At 35.6% G+C, this 26,569-nt stretch overlaps 1 protein-coding gene across 1 annotated transcript; it reads left to right on the plus strand.

The window, feature by feature from the left end:
• Positions 1–222: 222 nt before the first annotated feature.
• On the plus strand, positions 223–24,420 carry Tmem47 (transmembrane protein 47). Its single transcript, XM_059250296.1, has 3 exons — positions 223–707; positions 13,426–13,566; positions 21,071–24,420. Exons 1-3 carry the CDS (start codon positions 482–484, stop codon positions 21,247–21,249), a joined length of 546 nt encoding a protein of 181 aa, XP_059106279.1. The 5' UTR covers positions 223–481; the 3' UTR covers positions 21,250–24,420.
• Positions 24,421–26,569: the final 2,149 nt, after the last annotated feature.

Here is a 26,569-nt window from a genome sequence, read left to right on the forward strand (position 1 = left end):
GAGACATCCCCAGGGAGGGACCCTGGAGCAAGCGTGGTCGGGCTGGTAGCAGAGAATTGCTGTTCACAGTGGCCAGCCGGCTAAGGGCTGGAGTCCAGGCGCCAGAAACCAGAGCCTTCCCCAGCCTGGGCGCGGATCCTCCGCCTCTCTTGCAGGGCGCCGCCTCCTGCAGCCTAGGGCGGGGCCGGGGCGGAGCCAGCCTAGCCGCGCCAGGGAGGAGCGGGCGCGGGCACTGGCAGACTGCTCCGCGAAGGTCCACTGTGCATTAGCTATCGTTGCTGGCTGCCGACGACTTTCTTCGGGCCAGCCATCCCAGCTAGGCGAGTCCCGTCGGCCTCTAGGCGTGCGGAACAGAGCCGCAAGGGTCGAGTCCCCGGCGCGGTGTACCGGCGTTTCTCTGGTCTGGAGTTTCGGCTTCGGGCTCTTTGGACCCTCCTGGCGTCCTCGCCTGCGTCGAGGAGGGCGGCAGCGGCGCCCGGGCATGGCTTCAGCGGGCAGCGGCATGGAAGAGGTGCGCGTGTCGGTGCTGACCCCGCTCAAGCTGGTCGGGCTTGTGTGCATCTTTCTGGCACTGTGTCTGGATCTGGGAGCCGTGCTGAGCCCGGCCTGGGTCACCGCGGACCACCAGTACTACCTGTCCCTATGGGAGTCCTGTCGGAAGCCCGCCAACCTGGACATCTGGCACTGCGAGTCTACACTCGGCAGCGGTGAGGCCCCCGCGCCGCGCCCCTGCTGCCCAGGGCTCCTCTGCTGCCACCGCCTCTCTGATCCACCTCCTTCCTCCCCTCCCTTCTCCTTCCCTCCTCCCTCCCCTCCTCTAATCAGACCCTCAGGCTCCAGGCAGCCCCTGCATGTTCCCCTTTCTCGAAGGAGTCGCTAAGACTCCGGAGACCTCCCACGCCCTCTCCTTTTCTCTTGCCGGTCTCTCCTGCTTTGGAGTAACACGTATGCTATTTTGGGTAATTGTTATCATTGAAGGCGAGAACCATGTGGCTGTGAAAAAGATGCATCGCCTTCCACACCCCCGTTAAAAAGAAACAGGCAAAACGCCCCAAATTCAAGATGTGTGGGTTCTCATCTCTGTTCCCCTCCTTTCCCAATACTGTAAGAAAAAATTTGCTTAAGTTTTCCTCTCGGCACACATTTCTCTGTTCTATTTCACTTTATCTGGGTTTTCCCAAATGAATTTTCACTTTTTTTTTTTACCCCCCCCCCCTTTACATTTTGGGGAAGGATACCGAGAGCCTGGAGAGACTGATGAATTTCCTTTCCTTTTTTGGCCATACCGTTGTTGCTTTTGACTTGCCTTTCTTTCACTCCCGCAGTAAGAAACTCCCCTCTCTTCCTGTCCCTTTCTTCATGAGCTAGTTACTCACAGTTGCTTTGAAAGTTGTGCTTTATTCAGCAAGCGGTGAAAATTGCATGAAGATGGGAGAGGGGTAGAGTAGGCGGTAGCCTTTGTGGCTTCTACTAGCTCCAAAGGAACTTTATGGCTTCATTCACTTCATGACCCTCCAGTTTTTTGTCTTTTGTTGTTGTTTTTGTTTTTTCCCCTTCCCAGCATTCCAGTTATTCTTAGTAGGATTTTGCCAACTTCCATTTTCTTACTGCAAACTATGCCATCTCAAATTCTGATTCTTCAGCTACTGGTGTGTGCAGAGATTAAGGAGTGTGTGTAAAAGGAGGGCTCTGCTGATGGTTTTCTATGCTGGTGTGCACGCTCATGCATGGGCGCGCACACACACACACACACACACACACACACACACACATACACACACTGACCTGAGAAACTCATTAAATTCATTTTTGACAGTTTCATGTCTTCTCTGAGACTATTTATAAAGCTTTACTGGAAACGTTTCAAGTTCCAATGAAGTTGAAATAGCACAAAAACACCCCGACTTTTCTTTGTCTTTCTTTTTTGTTATAAGAAAGATTAGTTCACTTGGTTAAATTCCTTCCAGAAATTTAATTTTGTGTTTACAAAGGCTTTTTCTTTGCAGTTACCTCAGAATTCCTATTGAAGGGTTTCTTTGTTGGTTGATTCATAGTGAAGGGGACTGGCTAGCAGCAGGAGGTCAACACTTAGGTCTTTTAATTCTTTCAGGATTAGTTGTTTACAACTAAAGATAAAATAAATCGGTAAAATGCCTTTCTTTGGTAACCAGGGGATGCAAATAAACTTTGGAAAAAAATATCTTTTCTTTTCCACCTTCAATAGAAATGGAAATTTATGTAGGAATGCCAGCTTCAGCAGGTCTCCTTAGCAACGTGAATCTTTTGCCCCCTTCTCTCTGTCTCCTGAAATAATAGCCCTCTGATTGCACAAAGACTTTTCAGATAGGTTGGAAAAACCAGCTTCAGCTCCCATTTGCTCTTCAGGCTGTTATCCTTTTCCCTTGGCCTGGAATGTGGAGAATGGAGTGAAGGCAGCCCCAGTTTGTTTGCTAATCTTTCCTTAATTGCCTCCATACTCATTGATTTCAGCCACAAAGAAATTTGGAGCTGGACAAAAAAGAAAGGAGAGAGAGAGAGAGAGAGAGAGAGAGAGAGAGAGAGAGAGAGAGAGAGAGAGAGAGAGAGAGAGGATGAAAGGAAGAAAGAAAGAGAAGAAAAGAAAGAAGACCTAAGCTGGACAAAGAAATAAGTAGGCATAAGCTTAATGCAAATATGGTGTCCACAGGACTGTGAAAAGGGAAAATCAAAGGCAGGGACACTTTCTGCCCACCCCCCACCACACGTGCCTTTTTTCTGTCTTCATGCCCTTCAGTTTGGGTTCCTGAAATCCAATATAGCTTCATTTTGTTTAAAAAATGTTTTTGTGTCCCCTTAAAGATAACAAGATAGGTTACAAGTACAGATGGTTTTGTTAGAAGTTCTGTAGAACAAGTTCGTGACTTGTGTTATAGCAGAAAAGTTGTGAAGGGAAGGGGCTAAAATACAGAAAATTGCTGTTCTCACTTAGAAAATGTGCTCTTAAATATGTTATGTGGACTTGAAACTTCGATCTCTCAGTGTTTTGAGACAAAGAGGGACACTAGGATCAGCCCAGGAATGCTGTTATTGCCTGTTCCAGGGGCAGGCAGCTTATTCAGTCTGTTTGTTGTGGCGAGTAGCAGAGGGGTAGAAGGAAAATGTGTGTCGGAATATTTTAAGAGATCCACTTCATTCTCTCTGGAAACACTTTGGGGAAAACAACAAGGATAGTTTTACTGAAGGTCCTTCCCCAGGATCTTCAGGGTTTAATTAAAAGTCTTCGTCTTAATTACAATTAAAACTGCCTTGAAGAGGCAAAGTTTTATTTCAAGAAGGAAAATTTCAGGAATGTTTTTCTTCTGAGGACAGCATTTCCTACTTGGGCCCAGTTTCTACTGAAACTTTCCCCTAAGCCATTATTTTAAAATTGCATTTCAGTTTTGTTACCAGATATGCCTTGTTTGCTGTTTATAACTGGTTCTATGGTTTTAAACTAGAACAGAGCCATGCCTCTCGTGTCCTGATACATCTAAGGTTGCGTCAGCACTTCTAGTATGAACCAGTAATCTGGTTGTCATTCAGCCAGAATGCTTTTCTCTGGAGTCTGAATTTGAGATGTGGGGACAACACTAGCATTCATCTTTACTTGTAATAGTTTTAGGAAGACAAAGGAGGAAACTGCTAATTGGTTGTCATTGGTAGTGGGGTTGGGGAACATTGGAATATGCAGTAATCAGAAGACTGCAGGCTCTAGAATTCTTTTCTAATGATTTTCCCAGTACTTTTTGGATAGTCTTTTAATAAGTCTTCAGTGTTATCCAAAGCTTTTATAATGTTTTAACCTCTGCTCCCTGTTTAGTTTGGTCATTTTCTCCCTAGAATATAGTAGTTAGGGTTTTACAACCATAGCAATTACAAGACAATAAAGAATACAGGTTCCCTAAACTCCACATTACAAAGCTTTGTAATTTTAGGATGATTTTATGCTTCTGTTCAAAACAATTAATTTGTAGCTACTTCCTATGAAGCGGATGGCTTTTTATTGTCTGATTTTTGACTCAGCAAAAAAAAAAAAAAAAAAAAGAGAGGACACATAGGTGGCCCAATAAACATTTTTAACTGACAGTGATTTGGAACTATAACAAGGGTGTGTTTATCCATTTTTCTATCAGCAAAACACTTGATTAAATAGTACCCTTTTCAAGGAATATTATTAACATCATTGGTGCGCTGCCCTAAGAATAGCTGCATTAGTAACATGAGTCATTGGGAGTTTTGAAATGGCAGGGCACTGTGTGCTAAAACAGGTGAATATTATTTTCAGTTGACAGAAGGTTCTTTTAAGAGTGTGTACATTTATCCTTTTTTTTAACTTTACTATAAAAATTCCCTTTAAAAGCAATTTATTAAAAACTTCATTTGGTGTAGTTTAAGATAAATGGAACTGTCTGAACACCTGCAATTCTTAGAAAATCTAACATACAGTGATTCTGAGTTCAGATCCATGTCAGCTGCGCATATTTTGAGACTACACCTTAATTTGGAAATGGGATGTCATCAGGAAACCTCTCAATATGATTTGGTCTTGGAAGGTTTAGGTGGTCCCAGAGGAGCCTTAACTCTGATAAATGTTTACAGATAACAAGCTGTGTAATCATTACAAGTGTACCCTCTTCCAGCTTCTTCTAAAAGAACATCACCAGGACAAATGTGCTAATGGGTGGAAAGGTACCAGTACTAGTTAGCACCCAAACGTTCTTAACTAATAAACCAAAGAAAACCAGGTATGAATTAAATCAAGGTCTGCATGATGATTTTTTCCTTGTAATGTGTTCTTGAATTTCAAATCTTTAAAGAATATTTTAGTTTGTGGTCAAATAGAATTCTTCTGTTCGTAAAAAGATTACAGTCCCCAGGGAATCCCTTAGTGGAGTCTTCTTGCAGCAAAGGGGTTTGATAGGAGTGTGAAAATTGGCATTTAAAACAAAGCCTGGCACTGCAAAACAAGAAAAACACAAGGTAACTAACAAAACAAAAACTTTTCTGAAGCAAAAGATCTCACCTGTTGACAAGAAATTCTCTTCAGGACTTTATTTCTGTTTATTCATAAGACAGCTTAGAGAGAACTAAGATATTGCCAGTATTTTTAGGATCCAACAATGAAAATATTTGCAGATATTTCAAAATAAGTCTCTAAAATAAGCTTTTTAGGAACTATGCTAACTTATAATCTTGTGGTAGAACAAAGAACTATTATGAAGACTACATGAGACTTCAGCTTCCTTCTGATCTGAACTTGGCCACTCACCAATCATGCAAGTACATAGAACATACTTAACCTTCTCAGATGGCATGTCATGAAGATTAAATATATGAAACAATTTTTTTCTTTCATATTTTATCTTTAGAAAAGCAAACTCAAAGTAATATTTTTCGGTGGGAGGAATTTTCCTTTTTAAGCAGTAAAAGTTCTTGTATTGGATAATGAGGTAATTTTTTTCATGTCAGATTTAAATATTCATATGAGTTACCTAGCATTTATTAAAACTTCTTGTAGGTCATGATCAGAGAACTTTTATCTTAGTAGCTACTTTTTTTTTTTTTCAGGACTGAAAGGCTGGATACCTCACTTGTTCCCAGTGTCACAATTATGAGCATGCAATGTTATTGAGAACATTATGGACTTTTCTAAGTTTACTAGGCTCTCTGTTTGTGATAGAGATGAACATTTGCTCATTTTACTAATTACAGGAAACAAACAGCACCAGAAATTCATGCTATGGAACACTGAAGGCCAGGAATGCAGATAGTACATAATGAGTCTAACTTGTCATCGGTGCAGATATCTGTGGTTGTAGCTGAGTATTACTTTCATGATCAGGGACTGGAATATTGGGACTGCATGATTCTTTTCTAAATGCATTTACTCAAGAGTGTGACACTTTGGTGAGAATGATTGGAAGACTTGTCTTGGCCCAACCACTGTCCAGAATATTTGTAGGTAGTCTTTTTAGCATGGTGTCTCTAGATAATTAAACTAGTTACCCACAGAGTGAGAATTTGAAGAGAGCTATCTTCTCTGTGAACTAGCTAGGAAGTCTTCCAGCTCTCATATTACATTCTATTGGTTACACAGAGTGACATGGCCGGCTCAGATTTAAGGGGAGAGTCAGATTCCACGTTTCAATGAAGCACACCATCTGACACAGTTTGTTGCACATCTATAAAAACTTTTTTGCCTCTGAAGAACAAAGAGAACAACATATGTAGCTTTTGCACTTGATTTTTCTAATCCATACATAAATAATGCCTAGCTAGGATAAATACTGCCCTTAGCCAATACATGGCTTTAATGATTAGTCACTTATAAGAATTTATAATTTGTTCTTTGTGTGATGAAATGAGCATAAGAACATAATTACAAATATGAGTGGGTAGCTAGATGGGCACATATAAAATTTACATAACTAAGGTTGAAACTCATTAGGAATGGTTTAAATATTTCATGCCAAAGGCAGTGACAGATAAATCTATCACTCTTTTCAAATTATTAGATCTCTTGAAATTAGAGAAGGGGACTCTTTTGCTCTTAAGCTTATATGGAATTGGGGGAAACTAGTAAATCCTCAATTTTCTATTCTATTGTAATATTTGCCACACAAACTGTCATTTATAAAATGCATACATATACAAGAGTAAGAGACGTTTGCAGTTTCCCAAAGAACCAAGCAAACATTTTATTTTTTATTTATTTTTATTTTTTGGTATTATTAACTGTTGTGAAGTGTAAGGTAATAATTTAAGGAGTTGTTTGAATGTAATGCCACAAGCTTTACATTTACATTGTTTGTTTAAAGTGTATCTCTTACTAGAAAAAAAATGATGTAGGAAAAATAAATGATGAAATCTCCCAAATTCCATAATTATTTGTTTCAAAACAGGCACTCAACCTGAAATTTAAATTTTTAACAAGAAAATTTCTTAATGTCACATTTAAGATTTCTAAACCAATATTCACCAAAGCATTGCCATAGTCTATTGTGAATGAAACCTAGGGTCTATTCCTAGCACTACCATGTTACAGATAGATAGAAATGACTTCTCTCCATTTCTTTGAACCTTCTCACAAAGCCCTAGTAAGTTAACTTCATTGACAGTGGTTCAATAGCAAGGGGTAGATATGATCTTAATCTAAGCATAGCCGGTAAGTCTGTGTGCTCGATTTTGTGCTAGGTGGGGAGAATGAAGTGATGGATGGAATAAATGATATGATTTAAGTTAATGAAATAAGTTTACAGCATGCTGAAAGTGAAGCAGTGGAGGGGTGAAAGAAAAAGCTGTCTGAGGGATTAGCTCACCTCTGTGATTCATATTTACCTGGAAATTATTTAATGTGGGCGGCTATTTGAAGATTGTCCTTCTACTCTCTGAATGGTATGAGCTGTCCTATACCTATTTTCAAAGCTTATAGTGGCTAGAAGGCCACCCATTCCTACTCCCACTCACACTTCCGCTTGTGGATTTTCAGCTTTCTACTTTTCTCAAAGAAACCCGGGTTTTTAAATTGCAATCTTGGCTTTTTAATTTTTAATTTTTTTTAACAATGGAGAAGAAACAGCGTTCAGTTAACCGTACCCAACACATCATTGTACAAATACCCCCAGTAGTTATTATTGAGAAGTAACAATGCATGTTAGCTACTAGCATCATCAAATGCCAGTGAAAGTTTCCTCATATAGCACATGAAGATGTAGCAGTCATTTGGCATGATGTTGGCTTTCTGTGTAAGTGCTAAAACATGCTTTAATACCAAGGCTCTTTGCTAAGCACTGTATATAACAGTTTTATTTGAGAGGAAACACCATATGTTACAGTACTCAGCTTTTAAATTACATTTCCACTGAGTTCTCTAATATACAACTATGTGAAACAGCCAAGAGGTTTTTTGTTTAGAAAAAGGTTTATTCTTTTAAAACTAGCAAAAAAAAAACAACCCCAAAACAAAACGAAAAAACAAACAAACAAAAAAGAGCCAAAGGGTTTGAACAAAATTGTCGTGATTGAACACTAGTAATGCACCTGCACCTGAGATTTTTTTTCCCTTAAATTTATCACCTTGGTGTTTTTAGTTCCTAATGGTAGAAAGGAATTCACAGTAATGAGTTAGTTTTCTAAGTTGTTATCAATAATTAATCTGAAATGTTTTGCTATAAATATGTCCTACAATGAAATAAAATTAGTCAGAAGAACTAGTTGCTGTTTGATAAGAATGAGTGAAAGTGCTCAAATTTATTTAGGTAGATCATGGAGAATGTGAGGAAAATTTATGAGGAGTAAGGTAAAAATCACCTTGTTAGGTAATTTGAGTGACTTTCACTTAAGTTATGGGTTTCATTTTAACTAATACAACTTCTTCTTGGGGCAGTTAAAGATGAAAATGGAAGTGGCTGACAAACAAATTTGATTGTGATTATACAAGTTTTTAAAAATCCGTATTTTAGTTTCTAACAAGAATTATAGAAAAGGAAGAATAAAACATTAGTACATTAACACATTATATTAATACATTAATATAAACAATATAATACATTTAGAGAAATACTACTCACCCAAATAGTGGAACTTGAATTTTAAAATAAATGCTTTTTATGGTACCTAAGTTCCTGAAAGAAGTAACAATTTTAGGTTCAGAGATTTATGCATAGTAGAACTAATCTCAGCATAGAAACTGTGAATGGGGAGTTAAACAAATTTGTCAGTATTTGATAAGTTAAGGTTTGGAAATAAGTTGAGAAAGAATGCTTTAGACACTGCTGTTTTTAGTTCCCTGACCTTGGCTCAAAGTAGACAATGTATCCTTATTAAGATTTTCCTTTCCTGGAAATCATTAATGAATTTTGAATATGAATTCCCCTGAGAGAAAACAATTCTCCAGCTGGTCAGTTGTAACATAGGCTATAGAATTTTCATAATGTACTGGCAACTTCTGACCAGTCTCACGTATTACACTGCTAAAAATATGTCAGCACAGTTCTGTAGAATACTAATGTATTTATAGATAATGGAGACTGATGCTAGCGAGTAAAAATACCTTGAAAGAGGACTCAAATTTAGTTCCTGACCTGCATGTTAATATTGAACATAATCTTATAATAAGGAGTTTCCTGATTTTTATCCTGCTACTGTAGAAGGAAATACTTTGTGCATGTACATTTTTGTTTGTTTACTTTTTACTTTTGTTTCTGTTAGGAAAAGTACACAGTTGTCTTAGGCTGTGGCTTCCCTAGGTTCAGTTCCAAAGCCTCTACTGCATTCCTTTGTCACTTTTGCCCATGTGCTCTTGAGGGAATGTAACATGTACTATGGAAGCTTTATTTCAGTTTGGTTTATAGGTATGTTATCTGCCCATATGAGCCCTCACCAATTTTGTACACTAAGAACATCCAGTATTTTCTCAAGATTGATTACCACCTGTTCTCTCAGGTTTTAGGAAAACAAATTCAGATTTGCAATCAGCTGGCCTAATGTTAAACAGAGCACTACAGTGTTTAAATCAGTGCCATAGGCCATTGATGTTCATCATGACTGGTTTTTATGTTCACTGTTCTACTATAGTATCACATCATCATTTACAGAATTGATTAAAAAGAAAAAAAGAATAATCTCAGATTTTTATAGTGCATCTGACTAGTACCATGAGGCAATTAAGTCAAAGAGCAAAGATTAATATAGAAATTAACTGATAGTGAAAACGTAAAACACGACTTTTTTTGTAAAAAAAAAAAAGGCCTGAAAACCACAAATGTTATAATATTTTAGTTTACCTTATACACATTGAATATGGGGTAGTACATTTTTGCGGCATGTAAACATTAACTAAAATACCCCTAATGTAGAAATAAGTATTTTGGTCACTTTTTAGTGTATTACTCTAAAATTGCTCAGGTATTTTGTATACATTTGTGCTAAATCCAATTTTTAAATTGGTTGAGAAATAAATGTTACAAACCCTAGCCTTTTACTTTAATGACCCAAGTATATATAAATCTTATTTACTTTAAAAAAATTCTCCATTTCATAGTGATGTTTAGTAAGAGAAAAAGGAAATGTTAACTATTTGTCCATGTCTTAAAGATCACCTTTTAGCCTCGCCCTGAGTCTTAAATCATAGATTCTAGGTAGAGACACTAAACAGAAGCCCTGTTATTAGCTCCAAAGGACCAAACAGAGCCCTGAAAAGCATACTGAACATCCTTGATTATAGTAGCTCTTCCTAATCACCATTTTAGCTTGTGAGTTGAGTATTAACTGGGCAATAATGTAAAGTTTGAGTCCTAGGCAAACAGCCTGAGTGAATTCTTCCAAATGAATGTACTGAAAATAATTTAAAAAACTTGCCATTCTCTACTAGGAATATAATCTTGATATTCCATTTCAAGCCCTAGGTTCTGGCCAGGAAAGTGACAGTCATGGCCCATTTCTAGTCCCTCTGGGAAAAGAAAACAGTTTTTCTGTTTGAGCTATAACTGGTTGCAAACCAAAGGGAAGGGTGGCAATATCACAGCAATGATGGTTGTGACTCTCCTTGTTGACTTTGAGTGTAGAGAGATATTTTTCATTAGCTATAAAGCCAGCACTAAAAATAAATATAGGGCACTTAGTCGAAAACCCAGAACTGCTTCTGTTCATCTGCTTTTAATGTATTTCCTGGCCTGTAAGATGTTCCTTTCTTAGTTCCTAGTTCCTTTTAATAACTTATTTTCCTGTGTCTACTACTGCATTTTCTATTTTTTATATGAAAGGAAATATCATTGTTTGAGAAAGTTCAACTTTATGTGCAATTAGGATTTGTTTTGTTTTTCCTTGCAAATTTGGATGAGTATCACTTGGGATTACAGATTCATCCCATTGACATTATTATGTGATTTCAGTTGTTTGATTAGCCTTTGCTAGAAAACAAAATGTTTAACATTTGAAAATGAAGTAGAGCATAGTCTAGGACATGGTAAACACTAGCCTACCCCCTCCTTTTTTTGCTTTATTGTTTTTACATGTATGTGTGTGTGTGTGTGTGTGTGTGTGTGTGTGTGTGTGTGCACATACACATTTTTGTAGTCAGTGTGCTTGTGTAGTCAATTGTCTTTTTCCACCAGATGTGTTCCAGGCATTGAACTCAGTTTCTCAGGCCTGGTATGTGCCTTTACTTACTAAGCCGTCTGATTGTCCCACCAAAATTGTTTTTGTAATTTATTATGATTAGCATGTGTTCATTTACTTGTTGTCTGTGGCGGCATTAGCACTATGTCACAGTTAAGAGGGTATGAATCTGAAAATGTGTTGAATTTTTTTCTTAGTCCATCTTTACAAAATGCAACTAAATGTATGACTTGGGTATTTGAGGATATTAAAGGTAGGCAATACTGGCCAAGATTATTTCTTGCCTTATTTTGAGTTGAAAGTGAAAACTGCCGTTTTATGCTTATTTGGTTGCATGGAACAGCTTATCAGGAAAATCAGTCTATTGTAAGTTTGTATTGATATTTTTTACGGAGGTGGCTCTTTAGTTGTACCTTTATTTAAAGAAAGCTAAGGCTTCTTTTAAAGTGATAATCATTTTTTAAAAGTAGTAATCCAACTAAAATTATCCATAGTGTAACTGCTGAAATGCCAGGTGTTTCACTGATCTGTGAATGCATAGATGGATTTTACTCTTTTCTTTGTTCCCTATTAATAACTTTGATGTAATTATACTGATTTTTTTTAATTGGGATGTTTCAACTTATGAGTTTCTAATGTCAAATAATATACTCTGCATAAACTTTTTCAAAGTAATCTAGAGGTTTCCAAGTACAAGCATTATTTTGTCTTTTTAATTCAAAGCTACATGCTGTTTGGGAATAAAAATACCATAATATGGCTATCCTTTTAACTTCTAGTTGAAAGCCAGATAACACTTTTTGTTTGAAGTTATATGGCTTTGTTACAAATAGATGCATTAAAAATGCTCTGAACTTTCTTGTGATTCATGTTTATATTTTCAGATGTGTGGACCTGTTTTATGTATTTGTTTCCTGATTGCTGTGCAGGTTCAAGTTGAAAGCCAGTCAAACACAGAACTTTTTTGGAGGCAAGAATGTGGAAAAGAGTGTTCAAGTATAAATACAAAAAGAACATCTGAAGGTTTCTCTGCTAACTCTTTCTTATACTTCAGCACTCAAGAAGCTTTTTGGAAGGATAATTTCAGAAGAAATCATCAAAGTGTCATGGATTATGGGGCTTTGAGTAGAATTCATTGCAGTTTAACAATAGATTAAAATGTATTTGCATTTCTTGTGCATACATTAAACTGAGGAGCAGAAGAGGCATCCTGGGAATTTCCTTCAAATTACCACCACCAAAGTGTGCCAATTGCTATAGTATCCCTTATGTGATGCTTCCTGATCTATATGTACTTTATAATAAATTCATCTTTCTTTTCCTTAACTGTAAAATCAAACATCTTTCTTTCATACCATTGCTACATCCTTATAAGAAATGATAAATTGTCATCAATGAGATTTAGTGTTTACTGAATCAGAAGCATGCCAAATAGTCATTATAGATTTACTTGTTCTTGATTGAAGAAGGTGGCTGAGCAATCATTTAGAGTCTAGTCTGACTCCCTGAAATTCTTTACTTCAAAAACCATTTTGTTGATGGTGACTCAAGTAGTCAGAAATGAAATAAATAAACCATTAACAAACCTTCCTGATAAGAATTAACTAGGGAGTTGTTTTGGCAGTGAAGGAAGGCAAACTAAAACTCAGAGCTTTTATGAGGCTGAGGAAAGTTATCCAAGAAGGAAAGGAATTTAAAAAGTGTGTTTTATTGTCACTTATAATAATGAGATTATCTTTACTGCCTTAAAAGAAAGATACAAAATAGTTCATATCATTTATGAACAGACCAAACTAAGTTGGTCATGACCCTGGATCTTGTCATTTGCCTTAGAAGTAGGATAGTCATTGACTGGGGAAGGGCACAAGGGGGATTTTCTTGCTGATGACAATATCTAAAATCTCTATCTGAATTATGGTTATATACTTATCCATATTTTCTATAGTTAATATTTTCAACTTTATAGTTCAATAAAAATTTAAATGTTAATATTGAAAATAAGCAGGTCATAGAAAGGGGTGCTCGATTTAACGTTAGTAGAGCCCATATAAGAAGTGTGGCAAACCTCTGTCCTAAAAACTCTGCTGAGCTTAGCACAGGAACCATTTCTGAAAAAGGACATTAATATTAATTTTTGTAGCAAAACATTTCAAACCCCAAAAGATGCATAACATGCAGTTAAATCACTTCCATTGAGCTGCATCCAAGTGAAGGGTGCTGAACAGGCTTCTGTTGATTTTTTGCAGTCTTATTGCTTAAAAGCCGTGCTTTTTCTTTTTCACTTTCCAGATTGGCAGATTGCTACTCTGGCTTTACTCCTGGGCGGTGCTGCCATCATTCTCATTGCATTCCTGGTGGGTTTGATTTCGATCTGCGTGGGATCTCGAAGGCGCTTCTACAGACCTGTTGCTGTCATGCTTTTTGCAGCAGGTAAATGTATTCATAACATTCAAACCAGCATTAAAGATTCATGAACCTTTATACCATTCTTCCTTCTCATGCATCAGTATGTGTTTGCTACTTACATAAAAATTGAGAGGCATTTGTTATATTTTTAAGGTAAATTGGCTGAAGGATTATCATATTACCGGTTTTCAGCATGTTAAGCATTTCACAGAACAGTGGCAACTTCTAAACTTCTTGCTAAAGCATGAATAAATAAAACTTCTCGGGCTGGAAATATAGATCAGTCATAGAATGCTTGCCTAGTAGGACTTGAGGCCCTAGGGACTAGAGTTTAGGTTCAATTCATGGTACTGCAAAAATAAAAACCCCAAATGCAAAACACCTTCTCCACAGGGATGCTGGCCTATTGCCTTAGAAATTGTAGCAGATGGATTTATCAAGTCTGGTATTTTGTCATTTTGGTTTTGTTTTTATTTTAAGCATCCATTGTCCCCTACCCTGACTCCTAGCCTCCTTTGTGATCTTAGGACAGTAGCAGTAAGTCTGACAGGAAACAAGAAAAAGGAATTTTCAAAAAGTGTACTCCTAAAGGCATACATGTTTTGGAAAAAGTATGACAGTTAATGTGAACCATCAAAGAAGTTAATTATATGAGGGCAGTTGGATGTCTATTAATATGACAACCGTTATTCTGTGAAGCACATTTTAAATCGAAATATCAAACAGAGTAAACAAAAGACCAACAGCTGTGTTTAAAAAAAAAGTCTGTGGGGGTGGGCACTCATGAACTTGTAGACTATTACAAGCCCAGTTCATTACATGATGTGAGCTTTGATTTTCAGTTATAAGAATATGCTTGAATATATTATTCATTTTGACTCTTAACCGAAATATTCTTGTGGTATCTTCAATTTTCCTTGTCAGTCATGTCTGATTTGAAGTCTGCAAAATAAGCCCCTGTGACTGTCAATAATGAAGATACTGACAACTATCTAGGCTGTTAGATGGAGTTTTAAAAGCTAGTTAAAATCAGAATAGATCAAATTTCTCAGGATTTAAAGGGTAGTGTGAGCTAAAACTACAAAACCCAAAGTGTTCTACTGCCCCCTGCTGCTTGTGTTCATCTTTTTTTTTTTTTTTTTTTTTGGTTTTTCGAGACAGGGTTTCTTTGTGTAGCTTTGTGCCTTTCCTGGAACTCACTTGGTAGCCCAGGCTGGCCTCGAACTCACAGAGATCTGCCTGCCTCTGCCTCCCGAGTGCTGGGATTAAAGGCATGCGCCACCAACGCCCGGCTGCTTGTGTTCATCTTATAACAAAGATCAAAATGTAGGCATAAAGTATGAGCCAAGCAATGGTGGTGCAGGCCTTTTATCTTAGTGCCAAGGAGATAGAGACAGGTGGATATCTGTGAGTTTGAGGCCAGACTGCACTAAAGAGCAAGTTCCAGGACAGCCTGGTCTACACAGAGAAACCTTGTCTCAAAAAAACAGAAATCAAACCAAACCAACCAACCAAACCAAACAAAACAAAACAAAAAAACAAATAAAGAAAATTCAAAGGGCTGAACAGAAATCTAGAAATATGTCTAATTTACTTATTTAAATGATCTAATCAAGATCAAGTAATTACTGGCATAGCTGGGACTAGAAGACAATGAATCTTCAACAAGTGGTTCATTCACTACTGAGTTCCTCATTCACTGTTTCTGGGATGTCTGTTATGGACTAAATATTGTTTTAAGACAGCTCTAAAATTGGTCAAAGTATCACCACAAAACTTTTTAGCAGACTACAAAGTATGACTTGAGAATATATTTTGAAATGTTTTTAATATCACAGTATTATTACACTATTGCTGCCATTTGTAATGAGAGCCTAAATTGGGAATGATACAGTACCAAATAAAAAACACCCTTGATATTCATCACTGTTTGCTAGCTTATTTCTTGTTTCATTGGTTTACCATTGGGTCTTTTTCTTTTTTAGAATGAAAAAATGTAGATGCTTTAATTGAAGTATGAGTTTGTCTTTGAGCTAGGACTTAAGAACATAACAATGAGATAATAAGTTGAATCCTTTTTTGATAAATTGTACCTCATGGATATGAGAGGCTTTAAAACTGGAATTGTTACAAGCCATTTTTGGAATAATAGACATTTCTTATTGTAGGATGGCATACAGATATACTCGTTATTTTTTTTAATATTCCATGTTATTGTGAACACCTAGTTGCTATTCCATCTAGCCTTTGACTCACTGTATCATGGCAAGTGAAAACTCTGTAAAGAAGTCCATTGCTGGCACCATCTAGACATTTGTAGAAAACTAACTAGGAGTTTCCATTTTTCTGCTTAAAAATATTTTTCCAAGTATAGAAACACTGATGAAAATAAATACTGATTATAAAAAAATATATTGGTAATAGGTTTGCCCAGAATAAAGTTTTTGATTTAGCTTTAGCTATCACATATTAGTGAATGAAAAAATGATGAATAGAAACTCTGTAGCAAGTACAGCATGCGTTGAGGCCTAGAGTGAGCATTATACTGATTGCTATAATTTAAAATGTACATGCCCTCAGATTTAATTATACTCTTTTTTTTAGCATTGATTACTGAAACTTATTTTGAAATAACCATTAGCTTAATGTTGGCTTTTCATATAAACAAGATTAAACGTATTGTTTATATGTAAAATACCATGGAAAGAAATTAAATCATTACATTTGGTTGATTTTTGGAAAGTGTGTTCATTGCTTATAGTAATCAATTATTAATCTGGATTTATGATTGAAAAACTTAGAAAGTCTACATAATTGAAACTAATGTATTGAAGCAGTTGACTTACTTCACTTGTAATTCATTTCCGTGATTTTATAAATGCATATTTATATTTGTATTGGCATTTGTGAAAATAGTAATAATTTCTCTTAACAAAATGTTTTCCTCTCCAAATATCAATAAGCTTTGTGCCACCAAGTAGTGTCTGTGTTCATTCATATAGACAATGAGATCTATTGAAAGAAACATTTCTTTTGCGGAGATGGGCAGTACCTGTATTCAAAACAGACATACCACTTCCACTTAGAAAATATTCTACACAGTTCTATACCAGGAACCCATGGATACTCAAGAAATCATCTTTAAATGACTGATAAAAGATGCCCTATGACCCACCTGCTATACTGGAGAGCCAGGATTTCAATTCAGGGCATCAATCTGACATAAAAGACTAAAATACCTGAATCATCTTACAGGTTAAATATCACATCCAAAATAGCAGGGCAGAAACTACCTTGGTTTAGAATTTACTTATCAACTTTATTGCAGGTGGGTCTATCCTGTAAATGCAGTTTCAGGAATAATACTTAAAGGAAGTCAGAAGCTTGAAATGTCATAAAGACCACAAACTGACTTGTACTACATGGCTGACATGAATTTTTTGACAAACACCTGTTTAAAACTGGAAGCCAGATATTATGTTTCATGTCTATAATACCAGCACTTAGGAGGCAGAGGTATGAGGATCATAAGTTTAAGATCTTTCTCTGCTGAGGCAGGAGGATTGATAGAACTTCAAGACTAATTTGGCCTATATAGGGACCTTATCTCAAATCTAAGCAAGAAGATAAAACAAAAAATAAAATATGCACAGAAATTAGTAGCTTTAAGTTCCTCTTGTGTTTCTAGCCACACAATTTCATTTTCATTGCATCTTTTTTAAAAAAGGAAGTAAATTCCAGATTGTCTTCAAATTCTGAAATGCTTCACAACTTTCCCGGTCCTGTATCTGATGGAGGGCACAGAATACCACATTTCCGTTATATTTATATTATATTTCATTGATTGTTAGTAAGATATAAATATAGCATGATGCTATACTACACCCTCTTGCAGAAATTTCTGTAAAGCAAGGAGGCATTTTGCTTTTACTATATTATTGTGATAAATGGAAAAAAACATTTATTTGCCATTGTAGGTTTATATTTTTTCTCAGTTTTTCTATTGCATGCAACTTTCTCTGTGGTTCCATAAAGAATGACACAATTCAGGGGGCTATATCATTTTAGGGTAAGTTTTCATCATGGCTCTGGACCCTTAATGGAGTTGTATATTCACTTGCCTTGTAGCAGGAAATTATGTCATTACGTTATACCATGGAGATTCAGATTTTGCTAAATGAAACACATTGAAATGAATCTTTAAAATAGCCTATGTTAACACCTTACCCTAGAGACTGCATGGTTACCTTTTTAATTAATTCAAGTTGGTTGTTATTTCTCTGCTCAAATTTCTCTAACAACTGCCTGTCACTTAGAATGGAAACCAAAACCCCAACTGTGGTCTTCAGGTTAAGACCTAGCCAGGAACTGATGCGTGATGGTTTTGTATTGAGTTTTGTTTGGTTTATTTGGTTTGGGTTTTACCCTCTTTGCTCTCTGAACCAGGACAACAGCATTGTCATCTTCCTTGTTCCAGAGGCACATTTCTCATCAGGAATTTAACACTTCCTTCCTTTGGCATTTTCCTTCTTGTTATGTTGACCTGAACCTCTATTCAGGACTCACTCATATCTGTGTTCCTATCACCTTCCCAGAAGCATCTGATTTCCTTTGTGAATCTTAAAAGCAGCTCTGACTTCTTTTTCTGGTCCTTCTTGGATCTTAGTAGTACTTGGTGTTATGCAGTTTATTGATTGGTGACTTGGTGGTTTTGAGGCAGAATGTGTCTGTGTAGCCCAGTCTGGCCTCTAGTACATGATTCTTCTGCCTCAGTTTCCCCAGTGCTGGCTGGGATCATAGGCATGCACTACAGTGGCCATATTTTTAGTTGGTATGCACTTACTGATAGACTGCCTAAACATAAGAATAACAGCTTTGTTTCCATTATTATCAATAATGCCTAAAACTGTATAACTCAGAAACATTCAAATATTCATTGAATGGAGTAATTTATCAGATAAATTAAATAACATATGTAACTTACATCACTATTTTAATCATATCCTGAATACTTTATTCATGATTTAGTGATGAGAGTATAAAAGTCTAAGACGGCAAGCCTTTATTTTTTTTTATTTTTATTTTTATTTATTTATTTATTTATTTTTTGGTTTTTCGAGATAGGGTTTCTTTGTGTAGCTTTGCGCCTTTCCTGGAACTCACTTGGTAGCCCAGGCTGGCCTTGAACTCACAGAGATCTGGAAGGCAAGCCTTTAAAAGGGAGAGAAAGCCCTGCACAGTAACTAATGTTTGGCTTTATACATGAGTAATGATAATTGATTCATTAGTTTTATGACATTTAAAACAAGAGAATTCCCTTTCCTTCAGCAAGGAAGAAATCTGACCAATTTTTTTAATTAATGGACATATGTGGTTAGAAATAGATGAAGTGAAGTTTTATAATTTTGCTATTGGCAGAGGCTTAACTATGATCTAAAACTTTAAACCAAAAAGAAGGTGTGGTTTCTATTTTTGGTGTCAAGAGATTTTCCTTTTTCCTGTTTATCTACTCTTTGTAGTAATGTAGAAGAATGGCAAATGGATGCAAGCCCAGAGTAGCATTGAGCTACCAGGCAATCACCTTTGGAATTCTACTTGGATCCAGATAAAGTCTTTACTCTCTGGTCATTGTTAAAGAAAGGTATGGTTTTGAGGAACCATGTGCCACTTCATCAGTTTTATGCCAAAGATAGATGATTGCCATGTAGACTTGCTAGGAGAGTTAATCATATCAGTAATGTGACCCTTTACAGATTCTGAGAACAAGTGAGGATAGATCTTAAATTCTGAAATCCTTTTGTTCTTTTTAAGTTTAATAAAATATCAAAACTATATGCATATATACACTATACCACAGTTTGTTGTATTTGTTTATATTTTTGTTCCTGAACTGCTAGAATTTATAATATTTTAATATGAACTAAACAATAATCATGTTTAACAAAGAATTTTGTTTCATATGTCAAACTTTAACTTTTCAAATGTCCAGAAAACAAATACTTTTGGCATTAGGATATTGTTTTTTTTTGTAACTATACTTCTGCCATTATGATGTGGGTAGTGTATAACTGAATGAGCATGACTGTTTGAGTAACTTTTTAAAAAGATTTATTTATTTATTTATTTATTTATTTATTTATTTATTTATTGTGTATACAATGTTCTGCCTGTATGTGTGCCTGCAGGCCAGAAGAGGGCACCAGATCTCATTATAGATGGTTGTGAGCCACCACGTGGTTGCTGGGAATTGAACTTGGGACCTCTGGAAGAGCAGCCAGTGTTCTTAACCTCTGAGCTATCTCTCCAGCTCCCCCTGTTTGAGTAATTTTAAGCTCCTTTTATTTATATCTCTACCTAGATTTTTAAGGAAAAAAAATCACCTTTCTTGAGTGTTAAAGCTGCCATAGTAGGCAAATGTGGCACGTTTAGCCCCATACATTCTAATTAAATTAATTTAAATAAAATAGAAATTATATAATAGTTGATCCAATAGGAAATTATGAATTTTAAATGGGTGACTTCATCTCCTGTGTAATCCAGTGTAGTAACTTTCATATAAAAGTACCCATAGGATATATGCCACTCTAATTTTAGATAGTTAAAACAAGCCTTCCCCTTCCTTCCCTTCCTGATTAATTCGTTTGTTTTATTTTATTAAACATGACTCATCACATTTCCCCTTCATTCCTGAGTTAAAACCAAGAGCTAACTAGGAACTAATATCTACATTTTGTCTCTGCTATAGTAGTCTTCTTGGCCTAGGTCTTTCTGGATCATTATTCCTCTTTCCTTCATTGACTTAATTCTTTTTGAAAGCCAGTGGGAAATAAATATGCAAATATGGGTAAGATCTAATAGAAAAGATATAATTAGTTACAGCTTTCTGATAAAGATGACTTTTGAGTCTCTTTTAAAGATGAGAGGTGTAGGCTGAGTGGGAGGGAAAAGGTGAAAATATTTTCTAATTAGAGTAATAGAAGCAAAAGCATCACAATAAATCTTCCTGAAATATTGGGATGAGTCAGATGCTTGTGAACAAAGGTACAGTTTCAAATATAGGTTGCCCAGAATATTCACTAAAACTGCTGAATTCTTCAGTTCCTTAAGTATAGAAAAAAACAGTGAAGTTTTAAGTCTGCATCGATGTCACTATTGTTTGCTCCTTATAGATTTGGTATGAAACAGTTTAGTATAAACAGTGCTGCTACTTTTCAATAGTAATAATTGTACATGTGTTTGCAATGTACAATGAAAGCAAGAATCACTACTTTGTATTTTAATGAATTGCTGTATTTTAATAATTTCATTAATTGCTAATACCAATTGTCAGAGTAGATAAGTGAAAAAAAAAGAAAGAAAAAGTTGTTAATATTTAAAGGATAATGTTTAGAATTAGCAATGCTTTAATTTTTTGGCTTTTATACTTATTTTATTAAAAATTAACTCATGAGTTTACATTTATATGTATGCTGTTTTATTTGCTGTAAATAACATAATTTTCTTTGTTTTTGTTTTTGTTTTTTTTCAGTTGTTCTGCAGGTCTGCAGCCTGGTCCTTTACCCAATCAAGTTCATTGAAACTGTGAGCTTGAAAATTTACCACGAGTTCAATTGGGGTTATGGCCTGGCCTGGGGTGCAACTATATTTTCATTTGGGGGTGCCATCCTTTATTGCCTGAACCCTAAGAACTACGAAGACTACTACTAAAACCAAGTGTCAAAACACACACACACACACACACACACACACACACACACACACACACACACACTAAGAGAGAAACCAACTATCGAACAAAAAAGATTAATGTCTATTTTCTAAAACAGTTGTGGAACATCAAGCAGTTTGCTCAGTTGATTTAATATCCTTTGCCTTTTGGCTGTCAACATCATAACCAGCTTTTATATCCATTTTAGGGAGCTGCACAAATTAAGAGAGCTGATTAGATGTAGGCACATGCTGCAAACTACCAATATGCTCATGCCATTTTTCTTGACAAGTGAAGGGTCTGTATAACAGCAACCATTGTGAGAAGCTAGTTGGAATGAAAATTGCCAGAATCTCGTATTGCCTGCAGGGGAGCAGCTGGCATAAGCAACATTTAAAAGTTCCTTTGCTCTGACAAAAGTTCTACTGTTGGAGCCCCTATCACCTATTTATACCACACAGTGACTACATTGGTTATTGGTTGCTTGCTTGAGTGAGCTTTTGAAAGAAAAACTGCCTTTTGGGCACCAAATGATAATTGTAGATATAACTGGTTAATTCTGCCTTTAAGGATGTTCTTGTTAATGGCAAGTTATAGTTTTCCAATAAGGAAGTCGAAGTTTGGAGACATGTGTTTTTCATTATGCGGTTAAGAAATTGTGCCTCAGCCTCCTCTAGAATGGGGCAAAATGAGAGTATCTGCTTTCCCCTGAGGCAATCAGAAAGAAACGTAGATGAGTTGCTTTTGTTCCCTTTAAATCATTTACCAAAATTTGCAGCAAACAGTTGTGCATATGTAACAAGCTTATTTTTCTAGACCGTGAGCCATTAGTATAAATGATAATAAGTTGTTCATTAATCCTCCACATACATGTACCTATCATGCATATATTCAATACTTGCTCTAGTGAAGTAATTTGAACACTAACCTTGTATGCATTAAGAGGCTTAGATCGGTATTCACAGTTAATTACCATTCAAAAGTTCATATACCTTAAAGCTTTTGCTCTATGTTCTCTACTGAATCACTGGAAGGTATTAATAGAATTGCCTAAGAAGAAAAATTGAAATGCTGTTAATCTGAAATTTAATGATTCTTTTATAAGCACTGTAGTTCAAAAGAAAGTAGGAATTAGGATGATCACTTTGTGTAAAATTCATTGAAATACAAGGCTGCTATTTTTGCAAGTATTTTAAATGTCTTCATTTTAAAAGAAAGCAATAGTGATAGATTTATATAAATGTCAAAATGTCTCAGTGGACGAGTAGAATTTATTTGGTTGTCACCTGCTCCTCTGATGTTAACTGATGGGCTAACTGATTTGTGCACACAAGTATGATGAATTTATGTTAGGGAAATCATTCACTGACTGTTCCGAGGGAAGAAAATATCAACAATAGAAGAAAAGTTTGCAATTAATCTCCTACTGCAAACTTGTGTTCATTTTGTTTATTATACAAATCTGGATAGTTTAAGTATAAACCTATTTTTATATAAAATATACAATTCTGATATGAAAGTAGTAAATGATTATTTTTGTTAACAAAGACACTAAAACGAGTATGCTCTCGTGTGACCCTCTTGAAGAAAGAAACATTGGGGGAAAAAACTTTAAAATGTACCTATTTACTAATATATTATATAATTCAATAAGAACAGGACCATGTCAATGGTATTTAATAATTTGCTTAGCCTCCCAGAGCAAACTTCTGCTTTCAGCTTAAGAATGGTTGCCAAAACAATAGCCTTTCCCTGCCCCCCCAAAGGATTTTATTCAAATGCCAAAACCAATTGTGAATTTTCTGTGGAATCACAAAGTAAATATGAATACCTAACTTATTTTTATTTTAGTAGTGATAAACAAAAGTTATGAAATTCGTCTTAGAAATCAAACCTTATTGTATTTGTATCAAGAATCATAAGTAACTGATTTGAAAATTTTCAGAAAGGTATTCGTATTATAGGATATTTTGAAATAGCTTTCTTAACATAAAATCTTGGGCAGACTTCCTTATAAACTTCATTGCATATTGTCAGAACAGTATGAAGAATGTGATATTTGGAGAGGGATTTCTGCTACTGACCATGGACTTTTGTGAGATGATCTCTTTATTCTTAAATAATGGAAGATCAGTACTGTGGTGCTGGCATCAACGAGGCTTGTTGGAGGATACAGTGTGCAATTGGACCAGTATATCTAGAGTACTATTGAGGTGGCATTCTCTATCCATGTGACAAGCCAAAATGTGACAGATTACATACAGTTTGAAGCACACATATTTATAGTCTACTGAAAAGTAGATTCCTTCTGTAATTTTAACAAGCCCTACACCATATTTTTACCATCACTAATATTTGGAACTTTTACATTGCTAACAAAGCTTAACAGAAAATTGTTTTTCGTCCAAAGCAGTATTGTGTCTATCAGAATAAACATAAGTGACAATTTCAGCTATACTAGCATCATGTCTTTGTAGCTTTAGGTTTGTTTGGTAATTTCTTAAGCAGAATTGTTAATCATGAACCCATGGTTTATCTTAGAGAGATAATATACACAGAGAGAGATTTCATAAAAGTACTCAGCAGGGCTAGTTATTCAGATTTCTTGCACAAGTATTTAGCTTTTTGTAAGGTCAACATGTAAATTTTAAAACAAATATAGAGAGACTTATGTGTTTGAAATATAAATGATATATATGGATTAGCATGTACCTGTATATTATTAAACATGCAGTGAACTGACTGGTAAGTGATTGTCTAATTGTATGGCTAGCAATGTAATTTATTCAGACTGTATTTTTGTACAGAGCAGTGCACACTAACCTATGCCTCTGTGTCCTCCTTATTGCCTAAAACTGTGCCTAGAAATTTCATCTGTCTTAAAGAAAATAAAAAATAAAATGTACTCCGTACTGTTTTATGCTATTACTTTCTCTCCTACTGTTCTGTATTTATTACTTTTAAATATCTGACATGTGTACTACATAATTTTGAATTTATAGCATCCTGGTTCTTTTTTGTTTCTTAACAGTCAGCTGGTGAGACATTTTTTTTCACTCCAGTGATTCTTGAGTGTGCAGTCCCATGATCAGTTCTTCATTTCATGATTTTTGTAGTTGACCTGAAGTTATCTATGTGAAGAAATAAAAATAAAAGTGATTTCACTGACAGTGCTCTCATTTGATGTCTTCTCTTCTTCATAAGCCCTTTAGACAAAATTTCTAAATTGCATATCTTTGGTTCATTTTCTACTTTAAAATACATAGAAAACTCAGCATAACAGAAGACATTTATAGTTTTATTTTAAAGTCATTAGTGTCTGTTTGTTGTACAAAGCAAATGATAACACAGGGACAGTTTGTGCAGCAACATCACTTGGACTGTATTTTCACATTTCTTTCTCCTATCATAGGTCCCACTCCCTCTTCCCAAATGGTCTCTTTTTTAAAATTTCACGGATGTGTTTGTGTGTGTGTGTGTGTGCGCACACACACACACACACACATATATATACATATATATATGTTTTCTTTTTCACTATGCTATGGATACGTATATGTGTGTATTTTTGCTGTGCTATGGTTGGGTCTTGGGACCCCTATACAAGCTAGACAAGCATGTTACCACGAAGTTACACCCTCAGCCCCAAAAATACAGTTTAAATTTTTTTTTACATATATTCTCATCTATGATCCTTCCTGTCTTCTGCAAGTGAGCCAAATGGAGAATCAGTGATAACATCAAGGAATATTGTCTTCTTGTTTTGAAGCTATTTGCATTAAAATGTATAGACAGGGTATGATGTTTTTGTGTAGATTTCAGTATTGTGTTAAAGCATGTTTTTGAATTCCTCTTTTTTAAAGAGGGACACTATATTCAGTGTGGATCTGTAAATAGACTTCCACATATCTTTATGAAAAAAATAAAATCAAAATAAGAATCCACCACTAACCTTTTGTGTGTATATATTATGCTTAGAAACCAATTTCAATTAGACATTCAATAAAATTTAGTTGTATGTTTACCAGAAAATTTGCCTGAAGATATAAGTAGAACCATTCAATTGAGCAAACTTTCTTCAAAACGCTGGTTTGATTATAAACGTATTTGTCACAAAGACTTTTTTTAATCTCATGAATCTTCAAATTTGAGTCATTTAGAGTTTTCCTGCTAAGAGCGCTAATGTAATGTGTAATATCACAAACTAAAATACACATATTTAATAAATTCAATTTCTCAGTTTTTCTGTTTGAATGGTTTTCCTTTTCAGTGACCCAGTGTCATTCATTTACTCTATTACGTTTTCAATATAAATGCCTACCGATTTCATGGAAAATTCTCATGAGAAAATCACCTTTGTAAACATGTCTAGCCTGGTAATTACGAATGACCTAGTTTCTCTGAATTTGCAGACATGGAAACATAGCTTCATAGGATGTGACAAGGAAAAATCCTTTAACTTCAGAGGTTTCATTGTGAACATAAAACAGAACGCAATTTCAATTTATTTTTCCATAATGGCCATGTAGCATGAGCAGTCAGCTTAATTAAGTCAAGCCTGCACTATGTCAACAATGTTCCATTTCCATAGTTTAGGTCCTTTTGTTTAGAAAATAAATTGATAGCAAAATTGTGTATCCTTAAAAGTCCCTTAAGACTTCAAATTTTCATGTTATGACCTAGTGTTTCAGAAGTGCAATGTCTTTTGAGATAAAATTGAAACTTTAAACAAAAATTAGAAGTTAGAGCTTAGGCATATTTTCACAGGGAGCCTAATTTATTTGAATGATTTAAATCATATGTCAAGTTATAGAACACTATTATAACAATGTGACTTCTAAAGTCAGACTTAATATCCAAACTCAGCATAACAAAATGCAAGTCATTTTCTAATGTAAGCAAGTTGAGTATTGTTTATGCATAAACTTTACCCTGGGCAAAGTTGGTGTCCAATCTAGAGTGTAAGATGCACCAGTATCTATCTAAAAATTAGAATGTGTATACACACTTGGAAAAAATCTATTTTCATCTTCACGAGGTAGGTAACTCACATTTATATTCCAGAAGTATGTCTAAGCATTCCAAAGTTTAGTTAAGAGAACAGCAGCTGAACTGTTCAAGTGGAAAGGATAATATGTGGTGTTTCTAAGCCAAGATTAACAACACACAAAGAATAGTCTTCTTTGTGAAACTAAGGCTGTGTTGAGTGGTTCACCAGAGAAACTCAGTTTTGGCAGGCAATTATTTCCAAGTTGAATGACTTCATAGAATGGCTATAAAAGAAGCTTGGAACAAGTGCTGGAAACATGTCATCAAACC

Source organism: Peromyscus eremicus, chromosome X (genome assembly GCF_949786415.1).
Source record: "Peromyscus eremicus chromosome X, PerEre_H2_v1, whole genome shotgun sequence".
NCBI lineage: Eukaryota > Metazoa > Chordata > Mammalia > Rodentia > Cricetidae > Peromyscus > Peromyscus eremicus.

Bases quoted from the DNA above. Each gene is read 5' to 3' on its own strand.
- Tmem47 (XM_059250296.1), top strand. From the start codon at position 482: ATGGCTTCAGCGGGCAGCGGCATGGAAGAGGTGCGCGTGTCGGTGCTG. The intron at 708-13,425 runs GTGAGGCCCCCG...TTCACTTTCCAG, and splicing joins CGAGTCTACACTCGGCAGCG to ATTGGCAGATTGCTACTCTG. The intron at 13,567-21,070 runs GTAAATGTATTC...GTTTTTTTTCAG, and splicing joins TGTCATGCTTTTTGCAGCAG to TTGTTCTGCAGGTCTGCAGC.